At 44.7% G+C, this 18,360-nt stretch overlaps 1 protein-coding gene across 7 annotated transcripts in view; it reads left to right on the forward strand.

The window, feature by feature from the left end:
• The window catches only part of asap2a (ArfGAP with SH3 domain, ankyrin repeat and PH domain 2a), a 111,709-nt gene that overhangs the window by 55,593 nt on the left and 37,756 nt on the right, over nt 1-18,360 (forward strand). For all 7 annotated transcript variants that reach the window (XM_045723375.1, XM_045723376.1, XM_045723380.1 and 4 more), the window contains exons 3-4: nt 3,528-3,673; nt 7,298-7,372. In XM_045723375.1, coding sequence (XP_045579331.1) covers nt 3,528-3,673; nt 7,298-7,372 — 221 coding nt within the window. The remainder of the gene's footprint in view (nt 1-3,527; nt 3,674-7,297; nt 7,373-18,360) is intronic.

Here is an 18,360-nt window from a genome sequence, read left to right on the forward strand (position 1 = left end):
GCCAGAGCTAAGGATGATGTTAAAGAGTTTCAGTATAGCCAATTGGAATTTATTGTCTGTATATTTGATCATTTCATTGAGGATACCATCAACACCACAGGCCTTTTTGGGTTGGAGGGTTTGTATTTTGTCCTGTAGTTCATTCAAGGTAATTGGAGAATCCAGTGGGTTCTGATAGTCTTTAATAGTTGATTCTAAGATTTGTATTTGATCATGTTTTTGCTGTTTGTTCTTTGTTATAGAGCCAAAAAGATTGGAGAAGTGGTTTTACCCATACATCTCCATTTTGGATAGATAATTCTTTGTTTGTTTTCCAATTTTCCCAGAAGTGGTTACAGTCTATGGATTCTTCAATTACATTGAGCTGATTTCTGACGTGCTGTTCCTTCTTTTTCCGTAGTGTATTTCGGTATTGTTTTAGTGATTCACCATAGTTCTCAAGGGAAGGTCTCTGGGTCGTCATGGCAACTCTCTCTGCACCCAACCAGTGCCTCATCCCAGTGTTCCTCTCCACCTCTGGTTTATTAGCTGTTAGCAGCACTTAATGAAGTGTGGGTCTGAGGCTAGGTGACATCTGTCAGGCCTGCTTTATGGACTTCCCTTTTGTTGCTTGAAGTGGTGCTGCTGGGTTTGATTAGTTGAATTGCCAACTTCCTGTTCCTCCACCACTCACAAGCACGGGTGGCCTCTCTCTCTCTCTCTCTCTCTCTCAAGTTTGAGTCTACTTTTCTTTTTTAAATACCACACCCATATGTATTAGCTTTAGCCTTAGTTTTAGAATCAACCTAACTGTAGCATGTACGTTTTAGTCATTTAGCTAGCACATTAGGTTATTTTGAAGTAGTTTTTATTTTACCTTTATTTAAGCAGGTAGGCAAGTTGAGAACAAGTTCTCATTTACAACTGCGACCTGGCTAAGATATAGCAAAGCAGTTAGACACATATAACAACACAGAGTTACACATGGAGTAAAACAAACATACAGTAGAAAAATTAGTCTATACAATGTGAGCAAATGAGGTGAGATAAGGGAGGTAAAGGCAATAAATAGGCCATGGTGGCGAAGTAAATACAATATAGCAATTAAAACACTGGAATGGTAGATTTGACAGTAGATAAGTGTGTAAAGTAGAAATACTGGGGTGCAAAGGAGCAAAATACATAAATAAATACAGTAGGGGAAGAGGTAGTTGTTTGGGCTATTTATAGATGGGCTATGCACAGGTGCTGTGAGCTGCTCTGACAATTGGTGTTTAAAGCTAGTGAGGGACATAAGTGTTTCCAGTTTCAGAGATGTTGTGGGAACTTACGTTTTTGTTTTCTTATTGCTTCTGGGAACGAAGCCCAGAAGAGAGAATTTTTTTACCCCTTTTTTCTCCACATTCTTCTCGTGATATCCAATTGGTAGTTAGTCTTGTCCCATCGCTGCAACTCCCATATGGACTCGGGAGAGGCGAAGGTCGAGAGCCATGCGTCCTCCAAAACACGACCTTGCCAAGCCGCACAGCTTCTTGACACACTGATCACTTAACCCGGAAGCCAACTGCACCAATGTGTCGGAGGAAACGGCGTACAACTGGCGACCGTTTCAGCAAGCGTGCGGCCTGCCCGCCACAAGGAGTCGCTAGAGCGCGATGGGACAAGGACATACCGGTAGGCCAAACCCTCCCCTAACCCGGACGACGCTGGGCCAATTGTGTGCTGCCTCATGGGTCTCCTGTTCGCGGTCGGCTGAATCAAACCCGGGTCTGTAGTGATGCAATGCCTTAGACCGCTGCGCCACTTGGGAGGCCTCGGAAGTGAAATCTTCACCTGTTCTGGGAACATAAATATTTAGATTGCAGGGAGAGTTTAGGTTCTGAGAACGTTTTTCTATGGTTCCCTGAAAGTACATTTTTGGGTTTTAATGTTCTGAGATTGCCATGTTTTTTTGAACTCTTACAAAACTGTGCATTTTTGTCAATTCAAACAGACCCAAATTTCAAAGGAAACACGCATTCATTAAGATCAGGTGTGGCCAGTTAGTGGGTGCGGCCAACACACCTGAACACACTTAACAAGATAGAGGATAGAGTTTTGTTGATGCTGAGAACGGATGCATGTTTTTAAATAACATTCTTAGAAGTACAGAAATTCACACAGAAGAACGTTGTTTCTTAACGTTCTCTGAATAATTTGAGAAAATAACTTTAAATAGAACCTTAAGGAAACCTGTAGGAGACATTATGGGAAGGTTGTATGCAAAATAACCATAGGACAAACATGCTCTTAAAAAAAAGAAAGGTACATTTGGTTCTCAGAACGTTATGTGCTGGCTGGGTTACAATCAGGAAGTGCAAACTGTAACCAGTGACACTGTCAGTTTTGGCTATCGACTCCCAAAGTCTAATGAATGGCAACTTTCATGAGTAAATCTTCTTTCTTTCATGTCATTGTACGAGAGAGTTTGTGATACTCCGTCTGAACAATTGAACCCAGACAGTGTAACCATAGTTCCCTTTAACTGGGTGACGCCAGTCTCTCTCTCTCGCTCTTCCTCTTTCAAGGCCTTTGTTTTTCTCATACCCGCCACATGGCCACTGCTCTGGAGTCACTCCAGTGTGACAACACAGGCTGTGTCCCAAATGGGACCCCGTTCCTTATAGAGTGCACTACTTTTGACCCATCCCCATTTGGGATGCAGACACTGTCTTCTCCAACTGTCTCTCTCTTCCTGTCCCATTGTGTCCTTGATTCCCAAAGACAATGCCAGAGAGATGGAGGGGGGGATATTGAAGTGAATGGAATTCCACACACACTGCACTGTGCACTCTAACCAAGGCCCCTATTTATTCATTTTTGCCATGTAAGGATCAGAAAAAGTGTGCATGTGCACATGTTATCCTGCTGAGATGGTCTGTGTGTATGTCCATCAGTGGTGTGAAGTACTTAAGTACAGATACTTTAAAGTACTACTGACGTAGGTTTTTTGGGGTATCTGTACTTGACTATTTATATATTTGTATTACTTTTACTTCACTACATTCCTAAAGAAAATAATGTACTTTTTACTTCATACATTTTCCCTGACACCCAAAAGTGTTTGAAATGTTTAGCAGGACTGGAAAAGGGTCCAATTCACTCACCTATCCCTGGTCATCCTGACTGCCTCTGATCTGGTGGACTCACTTAACAAACATGCTTATAAATGATGTTGGAGTGTGCCCCTGGCTATCCGTACAGTTGTTTTTTTTAAATAACGGTTTGCTTTATAGAAGGAATTTGAAAAGATTTTTAAGTTTGATACTTAAGTATATTTTAAACCAAATACTTTTAGACTTTTACTCAAGTAGTATTTTACTGGGTGACTTTTACCTGAGTCATTTTCTATTAAGGTATCTTTACTTTTACTCAAGTATTACAATTGGGTACTTTTTCCACCACTGATGTCCATACCCGAAGGACAGGCTGGCAGAGTGATTGTTAAATTGCATACTGGCATGGTGCTGCCGGGTTCATCCCTTCTTCTTTCTCTGCTCTCCTTCCAGCCCATGTGGAGAATGAGGAGCAGTACACCCAGGCTCTGGAGAAGTTTGGGGAGAACTGTGTCTACAGGGACGACCCCGACCTGGGTTCTGCCTTCCTCAAGTTCTCGGTCTTCACCAAGGAGCTCACCGCCCTCTTCAAAAACCTGGTGAGAGGAAAGACTGAGATGAACCCAGTTTTGTTCTATTATGCACCTTCAAACTAAGCATTTGTTCTGAATGATGAAAAGTCTACCAGCTTGAGGAATTTAGAATGAAATAAGTGTTATGAGGCTGCCGAGAATCAAAGCCAGGAGATTAGCCTTTCCATCTTCTGACTCCAACATGGCAAACTAGTTCCGTACCTGGCAACCCACGTGGTCTGTTCTTGAGACATCACATATTAAATCACCAGTGAATCCGCTTTGTGTAAATTGACATTGTTCTTGTGGTGAGGCAAAATCCTCTAGAATGACTGTCAGGTGTTTCTAGTAAAGCTTTGGGGTTGTTTGAATCTATATTGGATTCAAAGTGGGGTCTCTGTAAATTGGATCCAGCAGGTATTTGGTCTTCAAGTAGCACTTTGGACGTTGTGATGGAAAACTGATCTACCCCAAAGGCCTCCGATTCCAGATAACATTCTGACCCCAGAGTATACGCACACAATTAGAGCAGGATGGAAATCTCTCCATGTCCCTAGGGTAGGAATTCCACACGCACACATATGCCTTTAATTCCACAGCAGATACAGTGCCTTCAGAAAGTACACTACATGACCAAAAGTATGTGGACACCTGCTCATTGAACATCTCATTCCAAAATAATGGGTATTAATATGGAGTTGGTCCCCCCCTTTGCTACTATAACAGCCTCCACTCTTCTGGGAAGGCTTTACACTGGATGTTGGAACATTGCTGCGGGGACTTGCTTCCATTCAGCCACAACCATTAGTGAGGTCGGGCAAGGTTGGGCGATTAGGCCTGGCTCGCAGTCGGCGTTCCAATTCATCCCAAACGTGTTCGATGGGGTTGAGGTCAGGGCTCTGCAGGCCAGTCAAGTCTTCCACACAGATCTCGACAAACCATTACTGTATGGACTTCGCTTTGTGCACGGGGGCATTGTCATGCTGAAAGGGCCTTCCCCAAACTGTTGCCACAAATTTGGAGCACAGAGTCGTCTAGAATGTTATTGTATGCTGTAGCGTTAAGATTTCCCTTCACTGGTACTAAGGGACCTAGTCCGAACCATGAAAAACAGCCCCAGACCATTATTCCTCCTCCACCAAACTTTACAGTTGGTGCTATGCATTGGGGCAGGTAGTGTTCTCCTGGCATCCGCCAAACCCAGATTCGTCCGTCAGTGTGCCAGATGGTGAAGCATGATTCATCACTCCAGAGAATGCGTTTCCACTGCTCCAGAGTCCAATGACGGCGAGCTTTACACCACTCCAGCCGACGCTTGTGTGCGGCTGCTCGGCCATGTAAATCCACACAAAAAAGCCATGTAAATCCACACAAACCGTTTTTGTGCTGACGTTACTTCCAGAGGCAGTTTGGAATTTGGTAGTGAGTGTTGCAACTGAGGACTGATGATTTTTACGCGCTTCAGCACTCGTGGTCCCTTGTGTGAGCTTGTGTGGCCTACCATTTTGCGGCTGAGCCGTTGTTGCTCCTAGACATTTCCACTTCACAAAAACAGCACTTCACAAAAACAGTTGACCGGAGAAACTCTAGCAGGGCAGACATTTGACGAACTGACACCCTATGACGGTGCCGCGTTGAAAGTCACTGAGCTCTTCAGTAAGGCCATTCTACTGACAATGTTTGTCTATGGAGATTGCATGGCAGTGTGCTCAATTTTATACACCTGTCAGCAACGGGTGTGGCTGAAATAGCCGAATCCACTAATTTGAAGGGGGTCCACATACTTCTGTATATATGATGTATTCACGCCCCTTGACTTTTTCCACATTTTGTTGCATTAATACCTGAATTTAAAATAGTTGAAATTGTAACTTTTTTGTCACTGGCCTAGGCACAATACCCCATAATATCAAAGTGGAATTATGTTTTTGAAATTGACAAATTCATTAAAAATGCTGAAATGTTTTGAGTTAGTAAGTATGCAACCCATTTGTTATTGCATGCCTAAATAAGTTCAGGAGTAAATATGTGCTTAACAAGTCACATAAGTTGCATGGACTCACTCTGTGTGCAATAATAGTGTTTAACATGATTTTTTTAATGACTTCCTCATCTCTGTACACCACACATACAATTATCTGTAAGGTCCGTCAGTCAATCAGTGAATTTCATACAAAGATTCAACCACAAAGACCATGAAGGTTTTCCGATGCCTCGCCAAGAAGAGCACCTATTGGTAGATGGGTAAAGATTTTTTTAAAAGCAGGCATTGAATATCCCTTTCAGCATGGTGAAGTTATTAGTTACACTTTCGATGGTGTATCAATACGCCCATTCACTACAAGGATACAGGCGTCCTTCCTAACTCAGGAAACCGTTCTGGGATTTCACTATGAGGCCAATGTTGACTTTAAAACAGTTAGAGTTGAATGACTGTGATAGGAGAAAACAACTGAGGATGGATCAACAACATTGTAGTTACTCCAAAATACTAACCTAATTGATAGAGTGAAAAGAAGGAAGACTGTACAGAATAGAAAATATTCCAAAACGTGTGTCCTGTTTGCAACAGGGCACTAAAGTAATACTGCAAAAAATGTGGCAAAGCAATTCACTTTGTCCTGAATACAAAGTGTTATGTTTGGGTCAAATACAATACAGCACATTACTAAGTACCACTCCATATTTTCAAGCATACTGGTGGCTGCATCATGTTATGGGTATGCTTGTAATTGTTATGGAATGGAGCTAAGCACAGGCAAAATCCTAAAGGAAAACCTGGTTCAGTCTGCTTTCCACTAGACACTGGGAGATGAATCCACCTTTCAGCAGGACAACAACCTAAAACACAAGGTCAAATCTACACTGAAGTTGCTTACCACAAGGACATTGAATGTTCCTGAGGTGGCGTAGTTACAGTTTTGAGTTAAATAATAAAATATATTTACCATTTTATTTAACTAGGGAAGTCCGTTAAGAACACATTCTTATTTTCAATGACGAACTACCCCGGCCAAACCCAGACGATGCTGGGCAATTTGTGCGCCGCCCTCAGACTCCCAATCACGGCCGGATGTGATACAGCCTGGATTCGAACCACGGGACTGTAGTGACGCCTACTTGCACTGAGATGCAGTGCCTTAGACCGCTGCGCCACTCGGGAGCACCTTAAATCTACTTGAAACTCTATGTGGAGGGTGCAGCAACTCTATATTAGGAAGGTGTTCCTAATGTTTGGTCTAGTCGGTGTACGACGCGTTCCTACACCATTTCCTGATTTTACAGACAGACCACTAGAAGTTCAATCATGGTGCAAATTATTTGACCTACTGATAGAACCTAGGATTTCACCAAATTGTCAGGAGTTTCATGATTTTGATTTCTGGGAGTAGATGATCACTTTAAGACACACCGTTGTAGAGTATACAGAGTGTCTGTACAAAGACATCAAAAGACAGACACAGACAGAGACATACATACATACACATCAACACACACACACACACACACACACACACACACACACACACACACACAACAAGCTAAGGTGAGTGCATTTAAACAGCACGCATAATCTCTGGTTGTCACTATTCACCCATGCTCGCGTTAAACCCTCTCTGACCTAAGCCCTCTCCACTTTGTCCATTTCAGTTCCAGAACATGAACAACATCATCACCTTCCCTCTGGACAGCCTGCTGAAAGGAGACCTGAAAGGAGTCAAAGGGGTGAGTAACACTATCCTTCATGGCTTTCTGTTCCACTGTGTGGGGTGTTGGTTATTACAGGCAGAGATTAAAGTAGAGACGTTCATAAGGGTTTGTATAAAAGCTCTTCCATTACCCTACTACACTGTTGTAATTACTAGGTACTGTACATGTTTTGTAGCTGCTGGAGAACAGATAAGGTGTGTGAGATGAGGATGATTTGTGTGTGTGTGTGTGTGTGTGTGTGTTGGGGGTGGAAACTAAACGGTGCACCACTCTTGCCCTAGACAACACCGTAACTACACTCCGTCACACATTTAAAGTCTGGGACCAGCCCACACATTCTACTAGCTCCAGGGGGAACCAGTCAGCCAGTGTGTGATGGTGCAGACAGCCTACTGCAGGAATGCAATCAGAATCTTGTTTATATCAATGGGAGCCCGGCACCAGACAGCCCAGTCTGCCAAGCCTCTAATCCTATCAGCACTCATTACTGTCTTCTCTTTCTCTCTCTTTCTCCTGTCTGTCTGGCTGCTCTGTCTGGCTGGCTGCTCTGTCTGGCTGCTCTGTATCCCATGGCTGCTCTGTCTGGCTGGCTGCTCTGTCTGGCTGGCTGCTCTGTCTGGCTGGCTGCTCTGTCTGGCTGGCTGCTCTGTCTGGCTGGCTGTATCCCATGGCTGCTCTGTCTGGCTGCCTGTATCCCATGGCTGCTCTGTCTGGCTGCCTGTATCCCATGGCTGCTCTGTCTGGCTGGCTGCTCTGTCTGGCTGGCTGCTCTGTCTGGCTGGCTGGCTGTATCCCATGGCTGCTCTGTCTGGCTGCCTGTATCCCATGGCTGCTCACTCTTGCCTCTTAAAATCTCTAAGGACTCTTTTTTATTTTTTATTCTCTTCCATGCCCCCTACCCCTCACCTTTTGTAACTGTTGGCATCCACTGGCTACATCAGCCCAAACGAGTAGGCTTGTGCACAGAGTAGGACTGACCCCAATTAGTCGACTGGTCTATTGTTTGGTCGTTAGGCTGTTGGTCGATCAAGATTGTTTTAGTCGATTAGTTATATATACATTTACATTTAAGTCATTTAGCAGACGCTCTTATCCAGAGCGACTTACAAATTGGTGCATTCACCTTATGATATCCAGTGGAACAACCACTTTACAATAGTGCATCTAAATCTTTTAAGGGGGGGGTTAGAAGGATTACTTTATCCTATCCTAGGTATTCCTTAAAGAGGTGGGGTTTCAGGTGTCTCCGGAAGGTGGTGATTGACTCCGCTGTCCTGGCGTCGTGAGGGAGCTTGTTCCACCATTGGGGTGCCAGAGCAGCGAACAGTTTTGACTGGGCTGAGCGGGAACTGTGCTTCCTCAGAGGTAGGGGGGCCAGCAGGCCAGAGGTGGATGAACGCAGTGCCCTTGTTTGGGTGTAGGGCCTGATCAGAGCCTGAAGGTATGGAGGTGCCGTTCCCTTCACAGCTCCGTAGGCAATCACCATGGTCTTGTAGCGGATGCGAGCTTCAACTGGAAGCCAGTGGAGAGAGCGGAGGAGCGAGGGTGACATGAGAGAACTTGGGAAGGTTGAACACCAGACGGGCTGCGGCGTTCTGGATGAGTTGTAGGGGTTTAATGGCACAGGCAGGGAGCCCAGCCAACAGCGAGTTGCAGTAATCTAGACGGGAGATGACAAGTGCCTGGATTAGGACCTGCGCCGCTTCCTGTGTGAGGCAGGGTCGTACTCTGCGAATGTTGTAGAGCATGAACCTACAGGATCGGGTCACCGCCTTGATGTTAGTGGAGAACGACAGGGTGTTGTCCAGGGTTATGCCAAGGTTCTTAGCACTCTGGGAGGAGGACGCAAGGGAGTTGTCAACCGTGATGGCGAGATCATGGAACGGGCAGTCCTTCCCTGGGAGGAAGAGCAGCTCCGTCTTTCCGAGGTTCAGCTTGAGCTGGTGATCCGTCATCCACACTGATATGTCTGACAGACATGCAGAGATGCGATTCGCCGCCTGGTTATCAGAAGGGGGAAAGGAGAAGATTAATTGTGTGTCGTCTGCATAGCAATGATAGGAGAGACCATGTGAGGATATGACAGAGCCAAGTGACTTGGTGTATAGCGAGAATAGGAGAGGGCCTAGAACAGAGCCCTGGGGGACACCAGTGGTGAGAGCGCATGGTGCGGAGACAGATTCTCGCCACGCCACCTGGTAGGAGCGACCTGTCAGGTAGGACGCAATCCAAGCGTGGGCCGCGCCGGAGATGCCCAACTCGGAGAGGGTGGAGAGGAGGATCTGATGGTTCACAGTATCAAAGGCAGCAGATAGGTCTAGAAGGATGAGAGCAGAGGAGAGAGAGTTAGCTTTAGCAGTGCGGAGAGCCTCCGTGACACAGAGAAGAGCAGTCTCAGTTGAATGCCCAGTCTTGAAACCTGACTGATTAGGATCAACAAGGTCATTCTGAGAGAGATAGCAGGAGAGCTGGCCAAGGACGGCACGTTCAAGAGTTTTGGAGAGAAAAGAAAGAAGGGATACTGGTCTGTAGTTGTTGACATCGGAGGGATCGAGTGTAGGTTTTTTCAGAAGGGGTGCAACTCTCGCTCTCTTGAAGACGGAAGGGACGTAGCCAGCGGTCAAGGATGAGTTGATGAGCGAGGTGAGGAAGGGGAGAAGGTCTCCGGAAATGGTCTGGAGAAGAGAGGAGGGGATAGGGTCAAGTGGGCAGGTTGTTGGGCGGCCGGCCGTCACAAGACGCGAGATTTCATCTGGAGAGAGAGGGGAGAAAGAGGTCAAAGCACAGGGTAGGGCAGTGTGAGAAGGACCAGCGGTGTCGTTTGACTTAGCAAACGAGGATCGGATATCGTAACTTCTTTTAATGATGACGAAGTCATCCGCAGAGAGGGAGGAGGGGGGGTGGGAGGAGGATTCAGGAGGGAGGAGAAGGTAGCAAAGAGCTTCCTAGGGTTAGAGGCAGATGCTTGGAATTTAGAGTGGTAGAAAGTGGCTTTAGCAGCAGAGACAGAAGAGGAGAATGTAGAGAGGAGGGAGTGAAAGGATGCCAGGTCCGCAGGGGAGGCGAGTTTTCCTCCATTTCCGCTCGGCTGCCCGGAGCCCTGTTCTGTGAGCTCGTAGTGAGTCGTCGAGCCACGGAGCAGGAGGGGAGGACCGAGCCGGCCTGGAGGATAGGGGACAGAGAAAATCAAAGGATGCAGAAAGGGAGGAGAGGAGGGTTGAGGAGGCAGAATCAGGAGATAGGTTGGAGAAGGTTTGAGCAGAGGGAAGAGATGATAGGATGGAAGAGGAGAGAGTAGCGGGAGAGAGAGAGCGAAGGTTGGGACGGCGCAATACCATCCGAGTAGGGGCAGAGTGAGAAGTGTTGGATGAGAGCGAGAGGGAAAAGGATACAAGGTAGTGGTCGGAGATTTGTAGGGGAGTTGCAATGAGATTAGTGGAAGAACAGCATCTAGTAAAGATGAGGTCAAGCGTATTGCCTGCCTTGTGAGTAGGGTGGGAAGATGAGAGGTGAGGTCAAAAGAGGAGAGGAGTGGAAAGAACGAGGCAGAGGAATGAGTCAAAGGTAGACGTGGGGAGGTTAAAGTCACCCAGAACTGTGAGAGGTGAGCCATCCTCAGGAAAGGAACTTATCAAGGCGTCAAGCTCATTGATGAAATCTCAAAGGGAACCTGGAGGGCGATAAATGATAAGGATGTTAAGCTTGAAAGGGCTGGTAACTGTGACAGCATGGAATTCAAATGAGGAGATAGACAGATGGGTCAGGGGAGAAAGAGAGAATGTCCACTTGGGAGAGATGAGGATTCCAGTGCCACCACCCCGCTGGCTCGATGCTCTAGGGGTATGCGAGAACACGTGGGCAGACGAAGAGAGAGCAGTAGGAGTAGCAGTGTTATCTGTGGTAATCCATGTTTCCGTCAGCGCCAGGAAGTCTAGGGACTGGAGGGTAGCATAGGCTGAGATGAACTCAGCCTTGTTGGCTGCAGACCGGCAGTTCCAGAGGCTGCCGGAGACCTGGAACTCCACGTGGGTCGTGCGCGCTGGGACCACCAGGTTAGAGTGGCAGCGGCCACGCGGTGTGAAGCGTTTGTATGGCCTGTGCAGAGAGGAGAGAACAGGGATAGACAGACACATAGTTGACAAGCTACAGAAGTGTTGTTTCTTGTATTATTGTCTCCTGTGTCTTTAGAGAACTGTTTCACTTTGATATCCTTTTTCTTCTGTCCTGATTTTCTCTTTCTTTTCTTCTGTTAACTAGATATTCTTTGTTCTTCGTTAGCTAGCTAGCTTCTTCCAAAAGAGTCCCTAGCAACTGCTTAGCAACTGGTAAACAATTCAGCTAGCTAAGATAACTACAATTTTATGAAAAATAGTTATTTTTCAAAAGCCTATCTTCTTTGTTTGTTGCTTGTTTTTTCTCCTATTCAGTCTTGCAGTTTTCTTTTGCTTTTTTCCGATGTACTTCACTCCAAAAACCATGTAAATTTCAATATTTGTAGGAGCTCATTTTTCAGCTGCTGCTGCTCAAATTGGAGTTCCGGAACCTATATATATATATATAATTTGCGCCCATCTCAATTAACTAATCCGAAGCCAATTCATGCTTGATCCGAAAATGTGGTCGGAGGCTCCATTTGGAGGGTGTGATGCAATTGCAGAGCCTTCAAAGGCATGCAGAGGACAAATCAAGCACCGTTCCACATCACAATGCGGAAGGACAAATGCGGAGGGCTCTGTATAGCTCCACATTGACATGATTGGTTGACGGTAGGTGGGGGCGGTACATCCTGTATAAACACAAACTCACTTCCTTGACAACAGCTCTGCTCTGCGAAGTGCACGAAGTATGAATGCCCTGACTTCTGCTGAGGCCATATCACCGGAAACGCTGCACGGCCAATGTAGACGTCAGATTGACCATGCGCCGAGATGCACAATGCACTTCCAGAATGCTCTCTTTCCCATCAATTTGTGCACATTCCTTGTTTCATAACTTTATTGTGTGAATTGTTTGCGTTTTGATTGTTAGTGTATATCAATTCCCCATTACATATATCAGCAGTACTACATTTACCCGTTAATTCCTGTCATTTCTATCTATAATGTTTTACTTTGGTTAAGGTAATTTATTTAATGCATTCAATATTATTCTTCCAGTTCTCATTGTCAGAGTGGACACATTGTTAGCAGAGCGCACAACCTATGCCACACTAGTGAGAAACAAGTTTTGGTTTATTTCATTCCATTTCCGAGTTTTGTCAATTTAGTCATTGTCTTTTGATTAGAGTGCTCCTGTCAATGTTGAGTAAGGACGCGCACACATAGAAGTAGGCCTATAGTCTACCTGGCCTGTGCGCAAATGTATTCATTTGGGGTGGCCGGTAGCCTAGTGGTTAGAGTATTGGACTTGTAACCTGAAAGGTTGCAAGATCGAATCCCCGAGCTGACGAGGTAAAAATCTGTCGTTCTGCCCCTGAACAAGGCAGTTAAACCACTGTTCCTAGGCCATCATTGAAAATAAGAATTTGCTCATAACAAATATATATGTGCCCATTTGGGGATCTGATAGTATTTCTGATGGGCTTATCGCACCGTCGCTAATGACCTGTGGAGCTTCTCAAAGTCATGTTTTCTTCACCTCAAACAACAAGCAAACGGTCTGTTTTTTACATCCATTGAGAATTACAATAGTTCCTCATTGTATTTGAAAAATCTTTCCAGCTTTCTCCATTTCAATAACCACTCAGCGTGAATGGGGAAAATGTCATGCTCTGATCCAGTGGAAACCTGATTTACTTATCAGTGCTTGACTTGGACTGAAATAGATTCCGGGACTCATTTTGGGTGCTGGTACTGTTTTATATTTGGGTACAGGAGCTCAACAATACTTTTGAACTAATATTCTGTAAGAGGAACAGAATCTCAAGCAGTAGAACATTTGAGGTGCCGGTACTCAGCTGTGGTGAGCTCCTGCCCAGGTCAAGCACTGCCTCTTATCCATTGTGCAAATATTATACAGCTGTGTCTGTCTCAAGCTCACTCGCACAGGAAACTCTTGAGGGCCCAGAATATATTATACAGTACTGAAAGTTCCTTAGTGCAAGCTTCAGGCCTGTCCCAAGTTAATAGTTGATACAATGTTTCAAGTTTTTTGCAGACAGGCCATGTGTAACCAAAGTGATTTATAGAATATTTAATTCTATCAGAAAATGTTCTACCTGCAGGCTGCAATGTTTTTATTCATTGGTTATATGTAGGCTGTGTTTACATAGCAATGGCAATAGAAGTTACTTTTTAGGTTTGTCATTTTCATTTAGATTTGGATAGAATTTTGATGAAAGCGCTTGACAATGATTTTGAGATATTAAGACATTATAAATGAAATGAAACAGTTTCACGAAAATGTGCATATGAAAACAATAACTGGCACACAGTTCGGTAGAAATGGTAAGATAAATTAGCATTCCACATCAAAGGTCGTGACTCCTCGTGTAGCCTATTACCGGCAACTTCAGGAGAGTAATGGCAGAATCTGCGAAAGCCAGCAGGAGCGAGAGGAGAGTAGTTGGTTCAGGTTAAGTTTTTTTTTTCTGGTTATCTAGACCTCTGGCGCCCTCTTAAGGCATTTGTCTTATTTCATCAAACTGTAAGCTTAAAGCATCAGACAAGCTCAACGCGTATAGTTGATTTTTATTAAAACCCATAGGGTGTGTCTATATGGAAAAATACACATTGAAAAATGGCGAAAGAACAGACTCTCGGTCGACCAAGATGTTTTTCAGTTGGGGACAGCCCTAGTACAGGGCCTATCTGGACTGACAGAGGGAAGCAAGTAGGCCTTTGAACTGTGAGTACTGACAGAGCGGGAGAAGCAGTGGTGCAGATTTGCTCATTACCCCACTGGTGACTATCATTACACTCCTGACATGGGGCTAATGGGGTGCAAGTCATGGTGCTTTCTGCTCTGATTCACACAGCCTGTCTCTCCATTACCACTGGGGGGTGAGGGGAGAGGAGAGACTGTTAAAAAGAGACAATTAAAGACTTTCCATCCCCAGCTTGCAGTACGTACCGTTCAGTATCTCTCACTTACACTGCCACAGGACCTTTTCCCTCCTCTCTTGCTTTCTCCATCATTATTCCTCTCCTCCCCCAGGGGAGGCACCTGTGGAGAACAGGAGGAAGATGTTGCTCCTATTAAGAAACTGAACAGTCACTTTCTTAATAGGCGCATGCTTATCAATAACTGGAAGAAACAATGTCATTTTTTATTTAACCTTTATTTAACTTGGCAAGTCAGTTAAGAACAAATGATTATTTACAATGCCGGCCTACCCCGGCCAAATCCCTAACCCGGGCGACGCTGGGCCAATTGTGCGCCGCCCTATGGATCTAGTTGCTCCTCATTACACACAGCAGACCAGTAAATCATTTTTACATCTTCAACATAGGATTCTGATTCAAAGTGGCAACTTTATTAACCCACCAGGGGGAAATTCATTTGGTCATGTGCTTAAAAAGACAGTACACGAAAACACCAGCTACACGAATTCATTCAAAGTGCTATAGCTACAATTTAAAGTGAAAGTGGCTTTTGGAATAAGAGTCCCCATATCGATCTGTTTTCATTTTCTATTGAAGAAGTCTCATTCCTCTTGTCCGGCTGCTGCTGTGACTGAATTTTGAGTGAAGGTGATGAGTACTGTCCTGTAAAATGCTTTCAATTTTTAGGATGAGTTTTGTGTACAGGTTGGTGGCTGATTCGTGATCTATACCAATTATCCTTCCCACTGTCTTAATCAAGCGCTATAGCTTGACTTGGTCTTGCACTCGCATGTTTCCAAACGGGCATTTTAGACCAAAGGACAGCACACTCTGCAGGACAGATTTAGGAAACTTTTGTAAGATGTGGCGGTCGACATTGAAATGGTTGTTTGCGTAAAGAAATTGCAACAGAGTTTTTCTTTTCTTTTCCTTTTTTTCTTTGCAAAGGCACAGTCATTGAATTTCAGTTTGTTGTCTATTTCGATTCCCAGGCACTTTTATATGTGGTCACTCTATCGACTGGTTTCCCATTGATCTTCGTAGGGGGTAGTGGAGTTTTGTTCCTTCTCAAATCAAGTTCTATCTCTTTTGTTTTCTTAATGTTTATTTCAAGAAAGTTATCTGCACACCGCTGGACAAATTTAGTCATTTCTCTTTCAAAACCATGAGGCTTGTTCTGGGTGGAGGAAACCCACAACAGCGGTGTCATCCGCATATTTAAAAAAATCTTGTGGGCTGCGTCAGGCTTGACAATTGTTTGTGTACAGTATCAGTGAATGTACGCAACCTTGAGGGGCTCCCGTATTCACTGTTCTAGATGTAGAGATGGCGGAGTTAACTTGTTATGGATAGGGGGCAGTATTTTCACGGCCGGATAAAAAACGTACCCGATTTAATCTGATTATTACTCCTGCCCAGAAACTAGAATATGCATATAATTATTAGCTTTGGATAGAAAACACTCAAGATTCTAAAACTGTTTGAATGGTGTCTGTGAGTATAACAGAACTCATTTGGCAGTCCAAAACCTGAGAAGATTCCTTACAGGAAGTGCCCTCTGACCATTTCTTGGCCCTCTACACTCTCTTTATTGAAAACTGAGGATCTCTGCTGTAACGTGACACTTCCTACAGCTCCCATAGGCTCTCAGAAGGCGGCAAAACGGTGAATGATGACTTTGCAGGCCATGGCTGAAAAACAGTAGCGCATTTGGAATGTGGTCGATCAGAGAACAATGACTGGGGGCGCGTGCACGAGCCGACACCATGTTTTTTATTTTTTCGTCTTTGAACAAAAACAGGGTTTCCCGATCAGAATATTATCGCTTTTTTACGAGAAAAATCGCATAAAAATTGATTTTAAACAGCGTTTGATATGCTTCGAAGTACGATAATGGAATATTTTGAATTTTGTCACGAAACGCGCCGGGCGCGTCACCCTTCGGATAGTGTCTTGAACGCACAACAAAACGCCGCTATTTGGATATAACTATGGATTATTTGGAACCAAACCAACATTTGTTATTGAAGTAGAAGTCCTGGGAGTGCATTCTGACGAAGAACAGCAAAGGTAATCCAATTTTTCTTATAGTAAATCTGAGTTTGGTGAGGGCCAAACTTGGTGGGTGTCAAAATAGCTAGCCCGTGATGGCGAGCGATCTACTCAGAATATTGCAAAATGTGCTTTCACCGAAAAGCTATTTTAAAATCGGACATAGCGATTGCATAAAGGAGTTCTGTATCTATAATTCTTAAAATAATTGTTGTTTTTTGTTAACGTTTATCTTGAGTAATTTAGTAAATTCACCGGAAGTTTGTGGTGGGTATGCTAGTTCTGAACGTCACATGCTAATATAAAAAGCTGTTTTTTGATATAAATATGAACTTGATTGAACAAAACATGCATGTATTGTATAACATAATGTCCTAGGTTTGTCATCTGATGAAGATCATCAAAGGTTAGTGCTGCATTTAGCTGTGGTTTTGTTTTTTGTGACATTATATGCTAGCTTGAAAAATGGGTGTCTGATTATTTCTGGCTGGGTACTCTGCTCACAATCTGTTTTGCTTTCGTTGTAAAGCCTTTTTGAAATCGGACAGTGTGGTTAGATTAACAAGAGTCTTTAAAATGGTGTAAAATAGTCATATGTTTGAGAAATTGAAGTTATAGCATTTGAGGCATTTGTATTATATGCATATTCTAGTTACTGGGCAGGAGTAGTAACCAGATTAAATCGGGTACGTTTTTTTATCCGGCCGTGCAAATACTGCCACCTATCCCCAACAGGTTAAACACTGTTTCCCATGCTTGTTCAATGAACCATAAACAATGAATGGACATGCACCTGTGGAACGGTTGTTAAGACAATAACAGCTTACAGATGGAATGCAATTAAGGCAACAGTTATGAAAACTTAGGACACTAAAGTGGCCTTTCTACTGACTCTGAAAAACACAAAAATAAAGATGCCCAGGGTCCCTGCTCATCTGCGTGTATGTGCCTTAGGCATGCTGCAAGGAGGCATGAGGACTGCAGATGTGGCCAGGGCAATAAATTGCAATGTCCGTACTGTGAGACACCTAAGACAGCGCTACAGGGAGACAGAACGGACAGCTGATCGTACTCGCAGTGGCAGACCTCGTGTAACAACACCTGCACAGGATCGGTATATCGAACATCACACGTGCGGGACAGGTACAGGATGGCAACAACAACTGCCCGAGTTACACCAGGAACGCACAATCCCTCCATCAGTGCTCAGACTGGCCGCAATAGGCTGAGTGAGGCTGGACTGAGGGCTTGTAGGCCTGTTGTAAGGCAGGTCCTCAACAGACATCACCGGCAACAACGTCGCCTATGAGCACAAACCCACCGTCGCTAGACCAGACAGGACTGGCCAAAAGCGCTCTCCACTGGTGTCTCACCATGGGTGATGGTCAGATTCACGTTTATTGTCGAAGGAATGAGTGTTACACCGAGGCCTGTACTCTGGAGCAGGATCGAGGTGGAGGGTCCGTCAATGCCACCAGCCATACTGCTCGTTCGGTGCATGATTTCCTGCAAGGCAGGAATGTCAGTGTTCTGCCATGGCCAGCGAAGAGCCCGGATCTCAATCCCACTGAGCACGTCTTGGACCTGTTGAATCGGAGGGTGAGGGCCATTCCCTCCAGAAATATCCGGGAACTTGCAGGTGCCTTGGTGGAGGAGTGGGGAAACATCTCACAGCAAGGACTGGCAAATCTGGTGCAGTCCACGAGGAGGAGATGCACTGCGGTACTTAATGCAGCTGGTGGCCACAGCAGATACTAACTGTTATTTTGACCCCCCCCCTTTGTTCAGGGACACATTATTCCGTTTCTGTAAGTCACATGTCTGTGGAACTTGTTCAGTTTATGTCTGTTGTTGAATCTTGTTATGTTCATTCAAATATTTACATGTTAAGTTTGCTGAAAATAAACG

The sequence above is a fragment of the Salmo salar genome, chromosome ssa09, assembly GCF_905237065.1.
Source record: "Salmo salar chromosome ssa09, Ssal_v3.1, whole genome shotgun sequence".
In the NCBI taxonomy this organism is placed as follows: domain Eukaryota; kingdom Metazoa; phylum Chordata; class Actinopteri; order Salmoniformes; family Salmonidae; genus Salmo; species Salmo salar.